The sequence below is a fragment of the Canis lupus genome, chromosome 4 (assembly GCF_048164855.1).
Source record: "Canis lupus baileyi chromosome 4, mCanLup2.hap1, whole genome shotgun sequence".
Lineage (NCBI taxonomy): Eukaryota > Metazoa > Chordata > Mammalia > Carnivora > Canidae > Canis > Canis lupus.
Genome location: NC_132841.1, coordinates 33,105,328 through 33,123,284, shown reverse-complemented (window position 1 = coordinate 33,123,284; position 17,957 = coordinate 33,105,328). Strand labels below are relative to the sequence as shown.

At 40.3% G+C, this 17,957-nt stretch overlaps 1 protein-coding gene across 2 annotated transcripts; it reads right to left on the bottom strand.

Moving 5' to 3' along the window:
- Positions 1 to 507: 507 nt before the first annotated feature.
- GHITM (growth hormone inducible transmembrane protein) lies at positions 508 to 16,167 on the bottom strand. Of its 2 annotated transcripts, none has more exons than XM_072823813.1 (9): positions 16,033 to 16,167; positions 14,642 to 14,806; positions 13,574 to 13,673; positions 11,941 to 12,052; positions 11,403 to 11,544; positions 8,382 to 8,490; positions 3,856 to 4,044; positions 3,212 to 3,383; positions 508 to 1,950 (listed from the first exon to the last, which is right to left on the bottom strand). In XM_072823813.1, the coding sequence occupies exons 2-9, from the start codon at positions 14,768 to 14,770 to the stop codon at positions 1,866 to 1,868; spliced, it is 1,038 nt and encodes a 345-aa protein (XP_072679914.1). In that variant the 5' UTR covers positions 14,771 to 14,806; positions 16,033 to 16,167; the 3' UTR covers positions 508 to 1,865. The 2 variants fall into 2 exon arrangements, with proteins under 2 accessions (XP_072679914.1, XP_072679913.1); XM_072823812.1 differs by having other exon boundaries at positions 15,967 to 16,106.
- Positions 16,168 to 17,957: the final 1,790 nt, after the last annotated feature.

The following is a 17,957-nucleotide window of genomic DNA, read 5'->3' as shown; positions in this document are numbered from 1 at the left end:
TTTTCTAAATAAGCTGTTGCCTGATACCCATTGTTGAAACCCTGTTTGGTGTGATACCATCCAAACACAGGGATACAAAACGTGACTGAAGACAAGAGGACCTTTACAATCACATTAACACTGCAGAAGAGACTAAAGTAGACAAGGGGATAAATGCAAGTTTGGCCCTTGGACTTTTCTTAGGACACCCCCCTCACCTCCAGCAACAGCCGCTTAAACTTATGCTAAATGTCCACACATTTCACCCCAATCCTATGAGGTAGGTTCTCTTACCATCTTCATTTTATAGATAAGAAAATGGGCACAGAGAGGTTAAGTAATTTGCCTGCCCAAGGACACACAGGCAATCAGTGGCAGAGGCAGGGCTCAAATAAAGGGCAGTCTGGCGACAAGCACCACGGCCATAATCACACGGTATTCTACACCCTAGGTGAGGAAGAAAATAAAGGAAACAAATCCTCTATTCATATAGTATACATGTGTTCAGCTGGAAAAATTACAGACCAATCACAGCAGGCTGGAACCTTTATTTCAGAAATGAGCATCCTATGTAACATGAGGTGGTTGGAATAGTGATTTCTGGATTACTGTAATAAATATTTGTCAAAAATACCAATCATTTCAATAATCATACACTTACTTCATTCATTAAGAACTTCCAAAAATAACTCCTCTGTATCAAAAAACTTAATGTCACAAGAGTCAAGTAATAGTCTGTGCAGGAGAGAAGGGTAAGTCTGCGGGGGGAACTCTCAATGAAGCACTTTGCCTATTACAGTTTTAACTGACATAATCATGAAGAAAGACTAGCTATGCCCCCCTTTTAAGTGCTTATTAGTCTGAGAGCAACACAAGAAACCAAGTCTTAGGGAGAAAAACTGTTTTCATAATCTTAAGTGTGAACCACTAACAGGCTTTACTGATAAAAGCTTCAAACCCTGTAGAGATGAGAAAGGTAAGCATGTATTAAACATTTCAATAAATATGCAAAACAAAATTCAATAATTAGGAACACTGTGTTTTTGTATTTGAGAATCCAACAGTTTTCATGCTTTGAATGTTTTATCCTGAGAAGAGTTTTAAGGATATTTTGTTCTATGTGGTTCAAAAGTAAAACTTAAACACATTTAACACTTATCAGGAATTCTCCATACGATTAACATTCTGGACTGTCCTAGCAATGTCTCACAATGAGAAGTCCAAAAAAAAAAAAAAAAAAAAAAAAAATCACACCTGCATTGTACAGATAGCACTGAAAAGGAAAGGAACATCGGGAGAATGAATCACTTATATCTGTTTAATGCTCAATGCTTTTGATAAGTTCAAAAGACGAACATAAAAACATCAATGATTTGTTTGTTTCCAAATAGCCAGAACTCTCACACTGGCTCACCACCAATTACACAAGTGCTAAGTATTCAACGAAAGACTGCAGGTGACCCTTTGCTTCTCTCTGGTCCCTTTACCAAACCTCTACATCACTTGTGACATTACTTGTTAATATTTCTGCATTTCAAAAGATATGCAGCAAAACAAAGTTTGCTAATTTTCACTTAATCAAATAAATTTTAAAATAGAATAAATTTCTCACAACAAAAACCTTAGTTTTCACATTCATTGAAATATTTTAGAATTACTCAAACATGAGAACTAGAAATGTGTGTGCTTATTTGGAAGAGAACTAAATTTATTCTTCAGAAGAAAAAGCAGACCTGAAGCATCACATCTCCAGAACATCTGAAACATGTCGACGAGTCTTATCTTCTAAACTTCAATGAAAGCTGCTTGGACTATTTAATGAACACCTGTCCCTATTAAACAAGCAAGATATCTGATGTATTAATGAAGTCAGAAGCTGAGGCACTTCATTTCTTTCTGTTGCTTCCAGTCGCTAGAATACTGGCAACTCGCATAAATATATTTAACGTATCCATGTAGATTCTCAGCATCCTGGAAAAGAAAATTATGGCCTGTTATAGATAATGTGATTCTAATGAAAAAACTATTTCTTAATGTAGAAAAGAAAAAGCAACACTGATTATCTGTCAAAGGTATATGAAATGGAAATTAAAGAAACAAAAGATGCCAACTAAGGAAGGAAGCCCTAGACTACAGAGTCAAGATTTCCTTCTGGCAGATTAATTTTTGAAATGTTAAAGGGCAATTTAAAAAATCATTATCCTATCCTTGCAAAAAAAACCCCTGGGTGATAGACAATGAAATAATAGAGAGAAACCAAAGAAACACCTTCATAAAAATGTGTCAGACATAAGTCTGGCATTTTAAAATATGATGTATCTCCTCAAAGCAACCCCCCCCCCAACTGCCAACCAAAGAAAACTGTTACAAATCTGTGTTAGAGCAGCTTTTTTAAAAAAAATTACACTGCATTTCAGTTTCAAGGGAAAAAAAAATTACTTAAAAAAAAATGTGATAGACACCATGAAACTCAAGAAAGTTGCTTAAATAAAACAACCTACTTTGGTGTAGAGTCCAAGAAAAGGGAAAAGCATGGTTATAGAACAGCTGCACCATAAAGCTAATCAACAAAAACAGGTAAATACTGACTTAACTGAACACCTAAATATTACACTTAGTTGTTACAACCCAGTCAAATGTTCCGTGGATACGTAGCTTACTGAAGAGATGAAACAGCAAGCAACTGAAATAAAATAGAACTCCACCCACTCATTCTTGTGAGTGGACATCCTAACCCTTGTACCTATAAAAGTGACCTTATTTGGAAATAAGGCAAATGTAATCAAGATGGGAGTTAAGATGAGGTTAACACTGGAGCAGGGTGGGTCTTCATCCAACCTAACTGGAGACAGACATACAGAAAGACTGCCGTGAAGACGGACGTAGAGATTGGAGTCATGTGTCTACGAGCCAAGGAATGTCAAGGACTGCTGGCCAAAGGAGAAGCCAGGAGAGAGGCATGGAACACACTCTGTCTTAGAACCCTCAGAAAGTATCGACCCTGAGGACACCTTTTTTATTTATTTATTTATTTATTTTTATTTTTTTCTGAGGACACCTTGATGTCAGACTTCTGGCCTACAGAACTACAGAGAATATACATTCTCATTGTTTTAACCAGTTTGTAGTCTGTTACAGTAGCCCTCGGAAACTAACACAGCCATAAAATAAAATAGACCATAATTACACAAATGTTCTATGTAACAAAGGGAAGACATTAAAGACTACTTACGAATTGATGGGATCGTATTTTTGAACTCCATACGCTGGTATTACTTCTGCACGCTTGATTACTTTCTGTGTATCATAGAGAAGAAACATGCTGAAGAGAACTAATCCACCATAAACTGCCACTGAGTACAAAGTGGCACCAGCCACAGTGGTAGGTGGGAGAAACATCGACCCTGGAAGGGGAAAAAAAAAAAAAAAAATCAAACAAATGGACTCTTTTATAATTGGATTTATGATTAACTTTACTTAAAAAAAAAAAACAAAAAACCAAAACAAAACAAAAAAAAACCCAAAAACCTTTTGGTGTATTGCACAAATAACAAATAGGACTATATGCACTGTGTAATTTTGTTCCAGACCCATTATACTCATTCCTATAGTGGGTCACTTGCCCACATTACAGAAAGGTTCTTGCATCAAGAGCAATCTTGATGTTTCCCAAATCGGCTTTACCACTTTAGATGTATTTTGGTAAAACCAAAAATAATAGTTTACCATGATGCCAAGTAAGAAAATACACTCTAATTACTGTTTCCTTTTTAAACTTTTGTAAATGACTCTTAATAAATTCCCTCCATCAGGATAACTGAGTACATCAATGATTGTAGGATACTAAGAACCAAGTATCCGAGCACAGCGGCTTACCTAGTGAGGATACAAAGACGAGGCCCAGACCCACTCCCAGGGGTGCTCCCATGTTCAGAAATTTCTCACTGGGTGCGCACATGGCCACAGTGGAGAGGCCTCCCACAATGCCTGCGGTGTACCACGCAGCTCTGATGAGAAGAGGCCCCCCTAATATTGTCAGTGGAGCCACCACTGCACCCATCACACCTGGAGAAAGAGCAAGTAATTAAGTATGTACTAAATAACAACCAAAAATGAAAATGCCACTTCCAGCAATATGCCATCGGAACATCATATACCTCGTTGTTAGACAAGAGGAAAGTCTCTCCCTTATTTCATACTCTACTCCCCAACCCTCCCAATTCCACAACCCAAACCTGTGGCTATCCAAATTCAAAATCACAAGAATAACAAACATATTCTTAAATTGTCTCGACTCAAAGAATAAACACTAATTTAGACATTAACAAATTCTACATAGTTCTTTATCTGGATGTGAGCATCTGGTATTCTTTGCAATAATGATCACATATATAAGGATTGAGATATAAAAAGGGTTGAAATGGGTAACTGATAGGTTAAACCTGCCGATGCCCAAAGGGAATAAGGTAAAGAGAGAGAATGTGTACATGGTGCTAATTCTAAAATGTAGGAACTTCAAGGACACTTTTGTCTATTTCTTTGTGTAATAGGGAATGCCATCTCAGCTTGCAAACGGTAATTTTAGTTGTCAGATATTTATAAACAAGTTCAGAAAAATTATACTGAAAGGCATCAATAATTTAATCAGCAAAGCAAACAGAATTCCTTAATTAAACAAAAAATCTTAGACAAGGCAGTATTTCAGAGGTGAGTAGAACAAGTTATCTTCTTTAAGGGTCTATGTTGAACTCCTGCAACAGGCATAGCTGTTGCCATACTGTAATTTCAACAGTGTGTCCCTTTTGTGAGAGTAACATTTCTGGATCAAGTAGTAAGATATATCTCATGATAGTGAGCAATAAAAAATGTCCTTTGCTGTAAGAAAGATACTACATAAAAATTCCTCTAGGACATTTCTACCAAGATTCCCATCAGTTTTGCAACTAACAGCAACATTTTTAGAAAAAAACAAAAACAAAAACAAAAACAAAAAAAAACCCCCAAAAAACCAAAAAACCAAAAACCATTCTTTGGGGGCAGAATCCAAGAAAAACCTTTATTCTCCACCAGGCTTCCCACTTTACTTGCCCCAGGTAATTCCCTGTCCTGAAATTTGGATTAAGCCAAAGGCAGAGGATGAAAGTGTCCTTCCTCCTCCATTCCCTGTACTAATGTGCTGGTTCATTGCTTCAGTTTCTCTTGACCCTATTAGCCACCAATGGTCAGGGACAGGAGGGAGAGTTGGTCCCATGGAGCAAGGATGAGGCCTTGCCTCCTTCATGGCCCTTTCATAGCATCCAGGGCCTAGCCTGGTGGTCCTGTTTTCCATGGCCTGCCCCTCAAGTGATCCTCTTCTACCCTGTCGAAGACAGTTTCTCAGGTGGCCTTGACGGCCATGGTACAGTCCTCTGGTTTTTCCACTCTTCATGGCTAGGTTCACTGGAGGTCTTCTCTGGAGCTTTCATCACTGGGAGTCTGGTCCTTGGCTGGCTTAGTCACCCCGCTCTGCTAAGGTGTCATTCCAGATGCCACTGTACTGAGAGGTTCACCTTCTGTGGCCGAGCTCTCTGGCAGTCAGGCTGTGTGTGTTCTGAGAGACTTGTCCTCCCTCCTCACAGAGTGTGGGCACCTGAGTCCTGGCCTTCTCATAACAGTTGCACCTAAGTTTGAGGCCTTTGAGGGTCTGGTCTGGTCCTCCAGGACTTTGTCATCAGCTATGGGCAGGTCCCCCCAAAAGTCTGTTCCCCACCATCTGGCTCTTTGGTGAGCCTGTTTTCTAAGGCCTAGTTTTCTGATGGTGTGTGCAGCTGTGGTCTAGCCTTCCCAAAGCTTTAAGACACAATTAGAATAGTTTTCCAATGATCATTTTAATAATTCCTGCACAGTATCACTTAGTCCTGATTAAGACCACAGCTAGGTCTACATAGTGCTTATACATTTGGATGAAAAAAGAAAATGGAATGCACTGGGATATTAATACTGGTCAAAAGCCATCTCTGATGTCCCTTTAATAATGTGAGGGATGACCTCTGGATCATCCAAACCCCCTTCAGGTATCATCTCAATCATGCCAGTGAAAGCAAGAGTAAACAGAGGGCTGGACTTGAAGAAATAAAGGTGTCGGTTTTGACCTGGCACCTGCTGGTGTGACCTCACATAGCCTCCACTTCCCTATCCATGAAATGGAGATGCTAATGCCAGCCTACAAAGCTGCTTAAGAGATGTATGAAATATAGAGCAAAAACTGGCATTCATGCTGTGCAGGGAAGGGTTACTGTAGCAGGCCTAAGATCATCTTTACAAAGACTTGCTTGCAGGGCTGGTCCTTGGCTATTTAAGAACTTGGCACATGAAGCATTCTGTAAGTGGGAGGGTTAAACAACTTGTGCAAACAATGTTATGCTGAAAACGTGCTTTCCTTCTGGAAATTCGTATTTTGGTAGTTGCTAGGAGGATGCTTACAAGATCAGCCAGAAAATTCCTGGGCACCAAGTCTCTAATAGGCTTCCCATCTCACTTCACTTTTCACTTCCCCAAGTCCCCTCAAAGAAAGGAGGGAGCGCTGAAAGCCTCTGGATGAATTTCTCCAGACTCTGCCTCTATTTTTCCCCCTTGCAGATGCTATCATGTGTCCTTTTATCATAATAAATTCTTAGCTCTGAGTAACAAACATCTGCTGAGTCCTAGGATTCCTTCCTAAGAAACACTAAATGAATGAATGGGGGGTATGTGTCTTGCAAGCCCCCTTCAACACACAAAATACTTTGACTCAAGTAAGCAACCCAGAAAGAAAGCCCTATTCTAACTTCAAACTATATAGCTATTTTAATTTAATTCAGTAAGTCATTAAGTATCTACTACTTATCAGAGATAAAAAAGCACAACCTGTTTTCTCACCAAACTCAGTGTCTAAAATGGGAAAGAGGAACAGAACTCCATCCACTGGGCAAGATACTGATGCTAAACAGATGGTGAGCTGAATAATTCTTATTTACACAAGTTCACATATCTCTAATAATTAAAAAAATTTTTTTTAAATAATTTTTTTAATTAAAAGTAGGTTATTGGTACTAGAAGATAAAGGACCACCTCCCTCCATCACAGGGTTTTATTCTGTAAAGCTCCATGGAAAATAGCTATGGTTAACCTCAAGTGTAAGGAAAGAGACTTGAAAGCCGAGGTTGTGAAGTCATGCCTTCTCTTACTGACCGAACAAAGCACATGAAGAAAATAAATGACACAGTTCACACCAGAAATTTGGATGCCAAATACCTAATTTCCATTTGTTAATGTTAATAACACTTCAGAGTCTGTACCCCTGAAATTTTCAGGGAAATGCTTATTTGTCTTGTTTAAGTGAATAGGCTATTAAAAAGCAGACACAAATAAAGACAAAGAACAAATGGTTGCCAGGGGGAGGTGGCAGGGTGTGCAAAGTGGGTGAAGAGGGGTGGGACATACAGGCTTCCACTCAGAATGAAGTCACAGGCGTAAAAGGCACAGCACGGGGGACCTGGCCAGTGATACTGCAGTAGCGCTGCATGGTGAGACGGCAGCCACTACAGCTGCGGGGAGTGGAGCACAACGTACAGAGAAGCTCAATCACACTGTTGTACACTGGCAAGCACTGCAACACTGCGTGTCAACTATACTCAAATTAAAAAAATCAGAAAAAATAAAATTTGTTTTGTGGTAGAGATCACGTATCTAAGAAGTACTTTTGTTTCTGGGTCTAGCTGGCTCTTAATTCAACCCACAGACAAGCTATCCTGGGATACCTGAGATGGAAAACACTTTGTCTAAAATATTTGTGTCTCCACAACTAAGGGAGGGATCACAACATACACCTATAAAAGGATATTAGAACTGTCCCAAAGGACAGCCTTTGCCCTGTCCACGGTGTATTTGTGCTAAACCTACCTAAATAATGACCCAGCTAACGGTATCAGACACAGATACACATTTCCAAAAACCTTTTTTACTGTGTTCTCTCTTCCAAAACCTCACTGCAAGATCCTCTACACTCCTATTCTTTCATGTGTTGTCTTACCTCTTCTTCTCCACCCTCATTTTTACATTTTTCTAAAGATACACAAGAACAAGTATGAAGTAATGTGTATCACGTTTGAAACCCTCCCAGGAGTAGACAAAATACGTAACGGAAATCTCTGCAAATACTGGAGTGTCACAGGAGGCCAAATGTAATATTGGGGGTGTCCATGATCTTAGTATCAGAACCATTAACTTTTCAGAGTAGAGGTCTGGCAATAAGCAACCACTAATAGTATAAAAAACTGTTTTTTTCTAAACACGAAGCTTTATTACATTATGCACAATTGTGAAGTCACCAAAAAAAGATAGTAATGAAGGTTGTTAAATGAGAATTTAAAATGAGAACATACCAGAATGTAGTAACCAAGCAAGATGCTTTGGGCCTGGGCTCTGGTCATATGATATTGATTGTACCAGTATTCCAGCTCCAATCATGGCTGCAAAGGTTGCACCAATTGTCTGGAAGACACATATTACTGAGAAGAATCAATCCTATACAACAACAAAGTAGAAACCCAAACGTTCCAAGTTCAGCTGGTCTCTCCCAAAAACCTTGTTTAAAAAGATTAAGGATGAGCGCCCCCTACCGGCACACAGTTTTGCAGACCCCCTTCAAATGAGTTCCTTTGAGCTTTGACTGTTAACGACCATCTTTTAATTTTATTCTTGCTACAGAGATTGATTTATAAAGATTTTATTTATTTATTCATGAGACACACACACACACAAACACACACAGAGACACAGGCAGGAGAAACAGGCTCCCTGCAGGGAGCCTGATGTGGGGTTCAATCCCGGGTCTCCAGAATCATACTCTGGGCCGAAGGCAGGGGCTTAACCGCTGAGCCACCCAGGCGTCCCTACACAGAGATTTAAAAAAAACCTCTTTAAGAATCCCACAATAGGGGCGCTTGTGTAGCTCAGTTGATTAAGTGTCCAATTCTTGGTCTTGGCTCAGGTCATGATCTCAGGGTTGTGAAATTGAGCCTTGCATGGAGTCGCTTGGGATTCTCTCTCCCCCTCTGCCTCTGTTCCCTCACCCATGCTCATTCACACACTTTCCATTGCTCTTGCTCTCTCTCTCTCTCAAATAAATAAATCTTGGGAGTGCCTGGGTGGCTCAGTCAGTTAAGCGCCTGGCTTTGGCTCAGATCATGATATTAGGTCCGGGGATTAAGTCCCATGTTGGCTCCCCCCGCTCACTGGGGAGGTTTTTGCTTGTCCCTCTGCACCTCCCTGCTCATTCTCTCAAGTAAATACAATTTTTAAATAAATAAATCTTAAAAAAAAAAAAGCCTTCACTCATATTAATATAAATAAGTACACTAGAGTCTATCATCTTCGAGTGGAGAAATAATTACTAAAAACCATTTCATACAATTCTTCATACAAATGCAAGGCATTTTCAGGGTATTTATTACAATTGTTACTTTTTTCTTTTAAGATCCTTCATGTTCATGACCCAGCTGTATTTTTTGCCTTTCCATACTCTACACAGTCCAGCTACACTGAAATGGTGGGGATGCAAACATGCCTCCATTTCATGTCTCTTTAATTCTGTTCATTTTGCCTAAGAATACTTTTTTTTTTTTTAATTTTAGATTTTATTTATTTATTCATGAGAGACAGAGAAGCAGAGACATAGCAGACATAGCAGGCTCCATGCGAGGAGCCCGATGCGGGACTCGATCCCAGGAGCCTGGGATCTTGCCTTGAGCCGAAGGCAGTCGCTCAACCGCTGAGCCACCCAGGTGCCCCAGAATACCTCTTTTCTATTGGGTTGACTTATTTAAAGATTACATCCTCACCCGAAAGTTATTCTGGGAGGGACACCAACTGCCACAGCAGGGTCAGAAGCCTCTCCTGTGTTCCAAAATCACTTGGTACCAACTCTGATATTATTTATGTGATGTCTGTCCTCCCCAAAAAGTTTCATCTTCATCTCTGGAGCACTTGCCTGACTTTCCAAACAATTTTATTTAAGTAGCCCTAACAGCAGGTAAGAGTGAACTTACACCCAGAGGAAGTCGAGAATATGATCTAAGCACAAAACTTGTTTGAAATCTTATTTCAGGAGCTAAACTCTTTTGTATATTTTAATTTTTCTCATAGCCATGGTGCTTTGTTAAAAAGTATTGTTTTATATTATCTAATTAGAGCTTCTGCTCCTGGTGAGAATGAACCATGCGTATTCTGTGTCCTCATGAACTTCTAGGCTAGGAGACTTATAACATCCATATGAGAGGCGATCTCCTAAGAATACTGAAGTGTCCAAATGGCCATGCTACCCTAAATGGTTCTCTTTTGTAAAGTACAGTGGAAATATGGCTTTGGATAGAAGTTAGATCTGGTTACTGATGGGAAATCTGTATGATAAACTTTCCCATCCTCCTTCCCTCCCAGTCTCACACTCATAGTTCACGTTCCTACAATCCCTCATTTCAGAGCTGGCAAAGCCACAGCTGCTATACTTGCTGCTCGTCTCTTCCACTAGAGCACTTAGAACTCAAATACAAATCATATTTTTGCAGTTTCAGTATCTGCAATGGCCTCGGACAGGTCAGCCACTCTCCTCTGTGTGGCAGTCAAACATTCCCTTTCTAACTGTGTCTTCTTCACTCTAGACTTCATACTCTAAACTCCACTCTTGACACTACTGTGAAGCCAGTTTTAATGACTACCTCTTCTCCTCTGCTCAAGCTGTTCTGCAAACCTAGACTACCTTTGTCCTCTCCTATAATAAAAAATGCTGGCCTTCAACAGTTCTGATGAAACAAATGCCTCTTTCGTGGAACTTGCCTATTTATTAGTTCAAGACAAAAAGTCTTTCAACTCATTTTACACTTTCTACTTCTTATTGCACAACCTTTACCACTTACTCAAGTTCATTTCTTCAACCAGATAGTAGAAAAATAGCTACCATTTTTGAAATATTTTTTTCTATCTAGCAAAATAACAAATGCTTAAAAAAAAAACTCATGGAATGTAAAGCTTTACAAAGGATCAAGAAAGTTGTGTTAGCAACAAGTATTTTCCACTGAGTCCTAAGATGGCTTTGCATTTGCCATTGTACCCCATCCCTTTTAACTAAATTGCTACAAAATACGAGCTGTTTGATCTCTGTTGCTAGGTAAGTAGGATATTCCTCTAAGTTTGGTTTTCAACCCCTTTGCCACTATTTAAATACTCAACGAAGAATAATTCCTGATTTACTTCAGAATGTAATTCCTACTGTCTCAGTTGCACTGTTAATTCATAGATTTGAACTTGTTCAATTTAGTAAGGGATTCCTTTCATTTAATACTCCTCTCCCAATATTTTTGTTTAATCTTCTGATAGTGGAAAAGGAAAACAAAGACAAGCTGACTTACCACCCAAGAGCCTCTCATCATAAAGTTCAGGAGAACAGGAGTTCTGCTCACTGCCAGGGCGGACAAAGCTGTTAAACCAATACTTCCTGCTAAGTACATGTAGGTAGAATGAATTCTATCCTTCACATACTGAGGCCAAATTCTGTAAGAAACATAACAAGGTTTATTTATAGAAGTATGGATATAAATTTTGGTTAAATCATTCATAGCCGGGAAACTTTGGGAAATAGCAGTTTATTGCTCCCATCTTATTCCCCTCATTTATTATGGAAATGATGTACATACACATTGGAGTTATCATAAAATGACATAAACCTAAGCACTTGGCACATATACAAAGCAAAATGTTTTCTCCTTGCTTAAACACATATAACCTTAGAAGATTTAAGTTTGAACAGATGCTAAGAAGTTTTATTTTATTCAGGTATATTTCTGGTTAGATGATTAGATGTAAGTTATTCCAAAAGTGACAAAAGAGAAGGATGAAAACAAAATTGGAATCTTGAAGATTGGAAACGTCTGGGAATGATTTACTTACACAGCCTTTTCAATAGCTCCAATCTCGTTGGACATTCCCAAGCCATAGTAGCACAGTGCTCCAAGACCAACAGCTGCTCCTCCAGCAATAAACCATCTTCCCATCTGGTCAACTGCAGAACAAAGGGAGTGCACTTTAATACCGTCAAGTCTTGACTAAATTAAAATGCTAAAATAAATAAATAAACAAACAAACAAATAAATAAATAAATAAAATGCTGATGGCAAGTCCTTTCTAATACTTTTTAAGGGGAAAATCAAACGATATACCACATTCCTTTGTAACAACCATAATTAGAATATATGGGAATATAAGTGGCTTCAAAATTAGGGGACCTGTAAAAAAGGACACGGCTAAAACATAGGTGTAATAGTACAAAAAGGATCAGACTTGATTAGCCTCTAATTTCTCTCCAAAGAAATTTAAGGAGGCGATGTATCTGTTGATGTGGGGACACTTCTGTAATACATATTATTTTATTCATAAGAATCTGGGTATGGGGGCACCTGGCTGGCTCAGCTGGTTAAGCATCTGCCTTTGGCTCAGGTCATGATCTCAGGGTCCTGGGACTGAACCCTGCATTGGGCTCCCTGCTCTGTGGGGAGCCCACTTCTCCCTCTGCCTGCCACTTCCCCTGCTTGTGCTCGCTCTCTCTCTCAAGCTGCCAAATAAATAAATAAAACCATAAAAAAAGAAAAAGGAACCTGAGTTATGTTCTCATTATATTTTTAGAAAATAAAGATGAAAAAAAATGTTAATAGTCATACCGGTGTCTAAATTGCGATTAACAAAGATGATGTTTGTCACAAAAGAAAAAGGAACCAAAAATGTAATGTGCTTATACAGCAGAATCAAGGAGAGTGTGCTCTAATGTAAGAGAAAGAGAAAGAGAAAGAAGAAAAAAAAAAAAGAAAGAGAAAGAATTTAACAACTCTTAGTCGTATATATCTTCTTTGAGTTTTAATTTGTGCAGTACGAATATTACTATGCCTTAGCTATATGATTCACATTATTTTTTAGGGTAAACTTACTAATCAGAAATGCCTGGAGGGATACAGATTACAGCTCTTTCTATTATAATACATTGGCGTTTTGTAAGGCCGTTGACCAGGAATAGCATTCGAGGACTAGATTTGGGTAGACTAGCAATCTAGTAAAATTTGCAAAACTGAAATTCAAACTGACTTCATTAAAGTATTGTTTCAAGGGAGGCCATATATAAACAACCAGTTAAGAGGACTCTTCTTGAATAGCTAGGCTTTCATTAATATCTGTTTTAGTGATTTTCTCTTGACCTAAAACACACATAATTATTATATGCTTAAATGAAGATTCTATGCAACTTCAAATGGACTTCCTTAAGGATTTTGTCTTTTATATCATGGCATATTAACTATTAGTCCTTTTTTTTTTTTTTAAAGGTAAAAGTAAGATTTTTCTGGAAGAAATATGATTGGGAACCAATGAACCCAGTATAAATCTTTTCTAGGTCATAAGATCCCAAAGAATGATCGTTTTTCTTCCCAGAAAATGCTCACATATGTAAGTTTGCACAAATTTTTAGAAGGCCGTTCATGGACTTCTTAAAACATATTCACATACTCCAGTTCAACAACCAAAGACTGATGCCTACTTTTAAATATTTTTTCCATTGACGGTTCCATTGCTCTCTCCTTAAGTTCTTGGCCAATTTTCCCACGCCGGATCCCAACTCTTGTCTTGGTGGCATAGTCCTGAAATACACAAAAACAAAGATACGTAATACACACAGCACAACAGAATGTTATTAATAAAATAAAATCTCATTACACTAAAATCACATTACACATAAAATAAAATAAATAATAAATAAATAAACAAATAAAATCACATTACACATTCACTGTAGATTTGATAGTCGACCTAAGAAACTAAATGTAGACCCTACCTGGGGTCGATCTTTGAAGTGGATTCACTGAAGTTTGCAGTTTACAACTTAACATTTCAGAATAATTACTTCATAAACTACAGACTTCTATCTCTAGAATTATAGTTTAAACACTAACTTTTAAAAAATATGTATTCAATATTAGCTACTTTTCTTCCCCCATCTGGAAAGGGGCTCAAGAAAGTTACCTTTCCTTAACAGAAAAGTCAAAGGAGGGATGACTACTACCTCTATTTTAGCTCTTTTTCAACAGAACAGTTCATTTAAGAGGAAAACAGCTTGTCTACCTCACATATCAAAACTTATACTTCTAATCTGAATGTTGGAGGTGTAATCGATTATAAAAGAAAATGCGTGTTTCTCTAACCTGATGGATTTAACCACTCTCTAACCAAGAGCTGCAATGGCATTTTTGGTAACTTATTAATAAGCTACTGACTAAATGTTAACATTCCTGGCTTCTTAAGCTTTTGACTATAGGCTCACAGTCTCTGTCGCACCATCTAGCTCTCAGTCTCAGACAAATCACTGTAAACTCTGAATGAAAACTCCAAAAGCTGTAAGTAAAGAGAAAGTTACAGGAGCTCTTTCTTTCATATGCAACGAGGAAGAACAGACTGACACAGAACTAATGAGAAAGAGCTGATCTGGGACATCAGGGCTGTTTCAGTAAATCACTAATGGTAAACAGGGAGCTTTGTACGCTCAAAAACAGAAAAAAAAAAATAAAAAAATAAAAAGGTTCCCGTGAACAAGATACCAGATGATCCTTACCCGGCTGGGTGTGAAGAGCCACTGATTTTTCGTGATGGAATTCTTCACAACAGGGGAGGTCTTGGTGAAAGCTGGTTGGAAAACCCTGGAAGGTAGTGTCCGGAGACACACAAGTCTTGCGGCCAGCATGGTGGTGCAGCAGGTCTACCAAGCAGATCTGAAATGCTAGTTTGAGAGGCAGACAAGACATAACCCATTAACCGGTGGAGGAAGTAAACACAGAAAGATACAGAGACACGGAAGCGCAAAACGGAAATAGTGAGTTTTTTAAACGTTAATGATGAGTCCCCTGCTTATTCCTTATTAGCTTCCAGAAACCCACCTACAGAACCCGATGTGGGATGATCACCAAAACAGAGTCAAATCCCAGCGTCAAAAACAGTAGGGCGTAGGCCGCCCACGGAATCCTCTAATACAAAGTAGAGGTTGATGTCTTAAGACCATTACCGGGTGTGTGATGGCTTTGTGTGGTTTGAAGATTCATACCAGCATCCAAAGGGAAAATTTATGTATTTATTATCATTCTTAAAGATTTTACTTATTCATGAGACACACAGAGAGACAGAGAGAGGCAGAGACCCGGGCAGAGGGAGAAGCAGGCTCCATGCAGGGAGCCCGACGCGGGACTCGATCCCCCCAGGATGATGACCTGGCCTGGAGGCGGACGCTCCACCACTGAGCCCCCCGGATGCCCTCGTGCGGAAATTTAAAACAAGTTTAAATTTAAATTAAATCACATTTAAACAAGTTACGCTCCGCATTGCTTTTGAGCGTCATCCAAGGAGGAGATGAACGACTCTCCAAGGCCATGCTGAACAATACACATTACGAATTTCCGCTGAACGTGCCAGATAGTACTTTCCATTGAAGAAACGCCGAGAAGGGCAGCCGGGGGGTGGGGTGGGGTGGGGGCGGCTCCGCGGTGGAGCTTCTGCCTGCAGCCCAGGCTGTGACCTCGAGGTCCCAGGTTCGAGTCCCGCGTCGGGCTCCCTGCGGGGAGGCTGCTGCTCCCTCCGCCGGGGTCTCTGCCTCTGTCTCGTGAATAAATAAAATCTTAAAAAAAAAATACGACTAAAGTACGCAAGGTAGTGAAACCCCCCGGAAGGCATCTTAAACCGCAGATGCTGCGGCCTTAACGGAGGGGCCCGTGACCCCGCACCCCCGAGGCTGGATCACGCATGCGCACTGTCCCCGCTTCCGCAGGCACCGGCCGCCGCTCGGGGCCGGGGGTGGGGGTAACTCGCAGCAAGCCGCGGGGCCCCGGGGTCAACGCCCCCGCCCGCAGCTCTCCCCGGGGCGCCCAGCGGCTCCGCGAGCAGCCGCACCTCGGGTCCCGGTCACCTCGACCGCGCAGTCACCCTCCCGGGCCGCCGACACGCAGACGCGCCCACCTCCGCGGCGCTCGGCCGGCTCCCCGCTGTCTGCGCGCGCAGCCTCCCCGACGCACTGCGTGACGCAACATCCGGAGGCGCTCCCAAACACTAGGCTCGCCCAATCACCAGCGGAGCTCAGGCGGAAGGGCGGGCACAGCAGAGAGGAGGGGTTCCGGGCTGGAGGGGCGGGGCCGGTAGCGGATTGTCGGGGGCGTCATAGAGAGCGTCCATTATGGGGGTGGGCGGTGAAGGCGTTGCAGCCATGTTGGTTATGGGTAGCGGAGCTAGTCTTCGTTTTTGTCTCCACAGTTTCATTAGCGGCGGTTAGGAAGAAAAAAATAACGTAAAAATTGAAAAAGAATGTTAACGCTGTGACAACCAAAAATTATTCTGTCGCCCCGTTCTTTGCCTCATGTCGCTTGTTTCTTCCTTCTCAGGAATGTATTGCGAGACGAATAGTGTGCCAAAGTGGTCTTTTTAGAGGGGAGCCAAAGGGGTCTTAGGCCTGACACCTAAGGTTGGCTGATGCAAGGGACAATGCAAGGTCAGCGGCCAGATTTTAGCAGGTGCAACCTCCCTCTCCCCCAGGTTGCTCTGTGACCTCCCCAAGGCCCATTTTCAGGCTTCAGTGTAGACATGTGTAACAGGCATGATACGACAGCCTCTGCCTCTTGCCCTGGGATGGTTAAGGTCTGTCTTCAATACTCAGAATTTGTCAACTGAGAAGCCATTTCTTGGCTACACGATGGAGGTTTTGTTTCTTTCTTTCACCCTCTTTCATCCATTACACAAATATTTGCTGAGTCTCCCTTTGTACCAAGCACTGACCTAGGGATGTGTGCAGATGGATAAAACACAACCAGTTCTGTTTGGGCAAAACAAAGTCCTTGCCCTGATGGTGTTTACTTTCTGGCAGAAACAACAAATACACAAAATGTTTGGTGGTGATAAGTACCATGGAGAAAACTAAAGCTGCATAAAGCCTTGGAGGGATGCTATTTTAGATAAGATGATTAACAACATGTAAAATTCATGAGCCTTATCTGCTCAGCTATTGTTAATTGTGATTTATGATAATCCTCTCACCGTGTAAATCTTGACAAACATAAAGGTTTACATTTTATGTGGGTAATAAAACAGTTTGGCAGCACACAATTTTTATTTCTTTACTCTGAAAGTTGCAGGAAAACACTGCAGAGAAATCTGTCACTTAAGATAGTGAACAGGTCAAGCAAGATCAATTCAATCTTTGGATCTTCACCCAATTTGATTAGCTGGCAAATGGATTCTTTGTTTAGCTCCCTTAGTTTCTTTTTTTTTTTTTCTCTCTCTTCTCCCTACAGCTTCTGTTATCACCAAAGAGAAGGGATTCACAACACAGTACCTGAATAAACAATATGCCCTTTTGAGTGATTTATAAGATTCTTATTAATTAAAGCTTATTGTTTTCCTAAAGGAAAATAAATTTCTGATTGCATATTTTCTTTTCTCAAGGATGGGGTTTGTATTGTTTCCACAGATGTCAAATACTTTGAAAAAGGAGTTACCTGGTCACATCATTGGGAAGATATGCTCAAGTGTGGGGTGGGAAGAGATTTCATTGACTGGAAACTAATTAGGAATTTATTGCAATTGTTCAAGCAAAAGCTGTGGAAGGCTGGAATTAAGATAGTAGAAGGACAGAGAGGGGTTTATGACAGAGATATATGACTAAGGAGGAATTTATAGGACTTAATGACTGATTGAATATAGCTGATAAGGATGAGGGAGGCACCCAGGATAATCCATGTTCTGAATTGAGTGAAATTGGGTGGATAATTACACCATTAATTTAGAGATAGGATACAGAAAGAGATACAGATGTGGGGGAAGCAGGTAAGTAGAAGTATTGAGATAGTGAAACTGAAGGACTCCATGAATATCTGTTCTTGCTTCTTTTCCTG

Excerpts from the sequence above, each read along its gene's own strand:
- GHITM (XM_072823813.1), bottom strand. The coding sequence starts at position 14,770 with ATGCTGGCCGCAAGACTTGTGTGTCTCCGGACACTACCTTCCAGGGTT. Across the intron at positions 8,491-11,402 it reads TGATGAGAGGCTCTTGGGTG|ACAATTGGTGCAACCTTTGC; the intron begins GTAAGTCAGCTT and ends TGTGTCTTCCAG. Across the intron at positions 4,045-8,381 it reads TGCTTGGTTACTACATTCTG|GTGTGATGGGTGCAGTGGTG; the intron begins GTATGTTCTCAT and ends CTCTTTCTCCAG.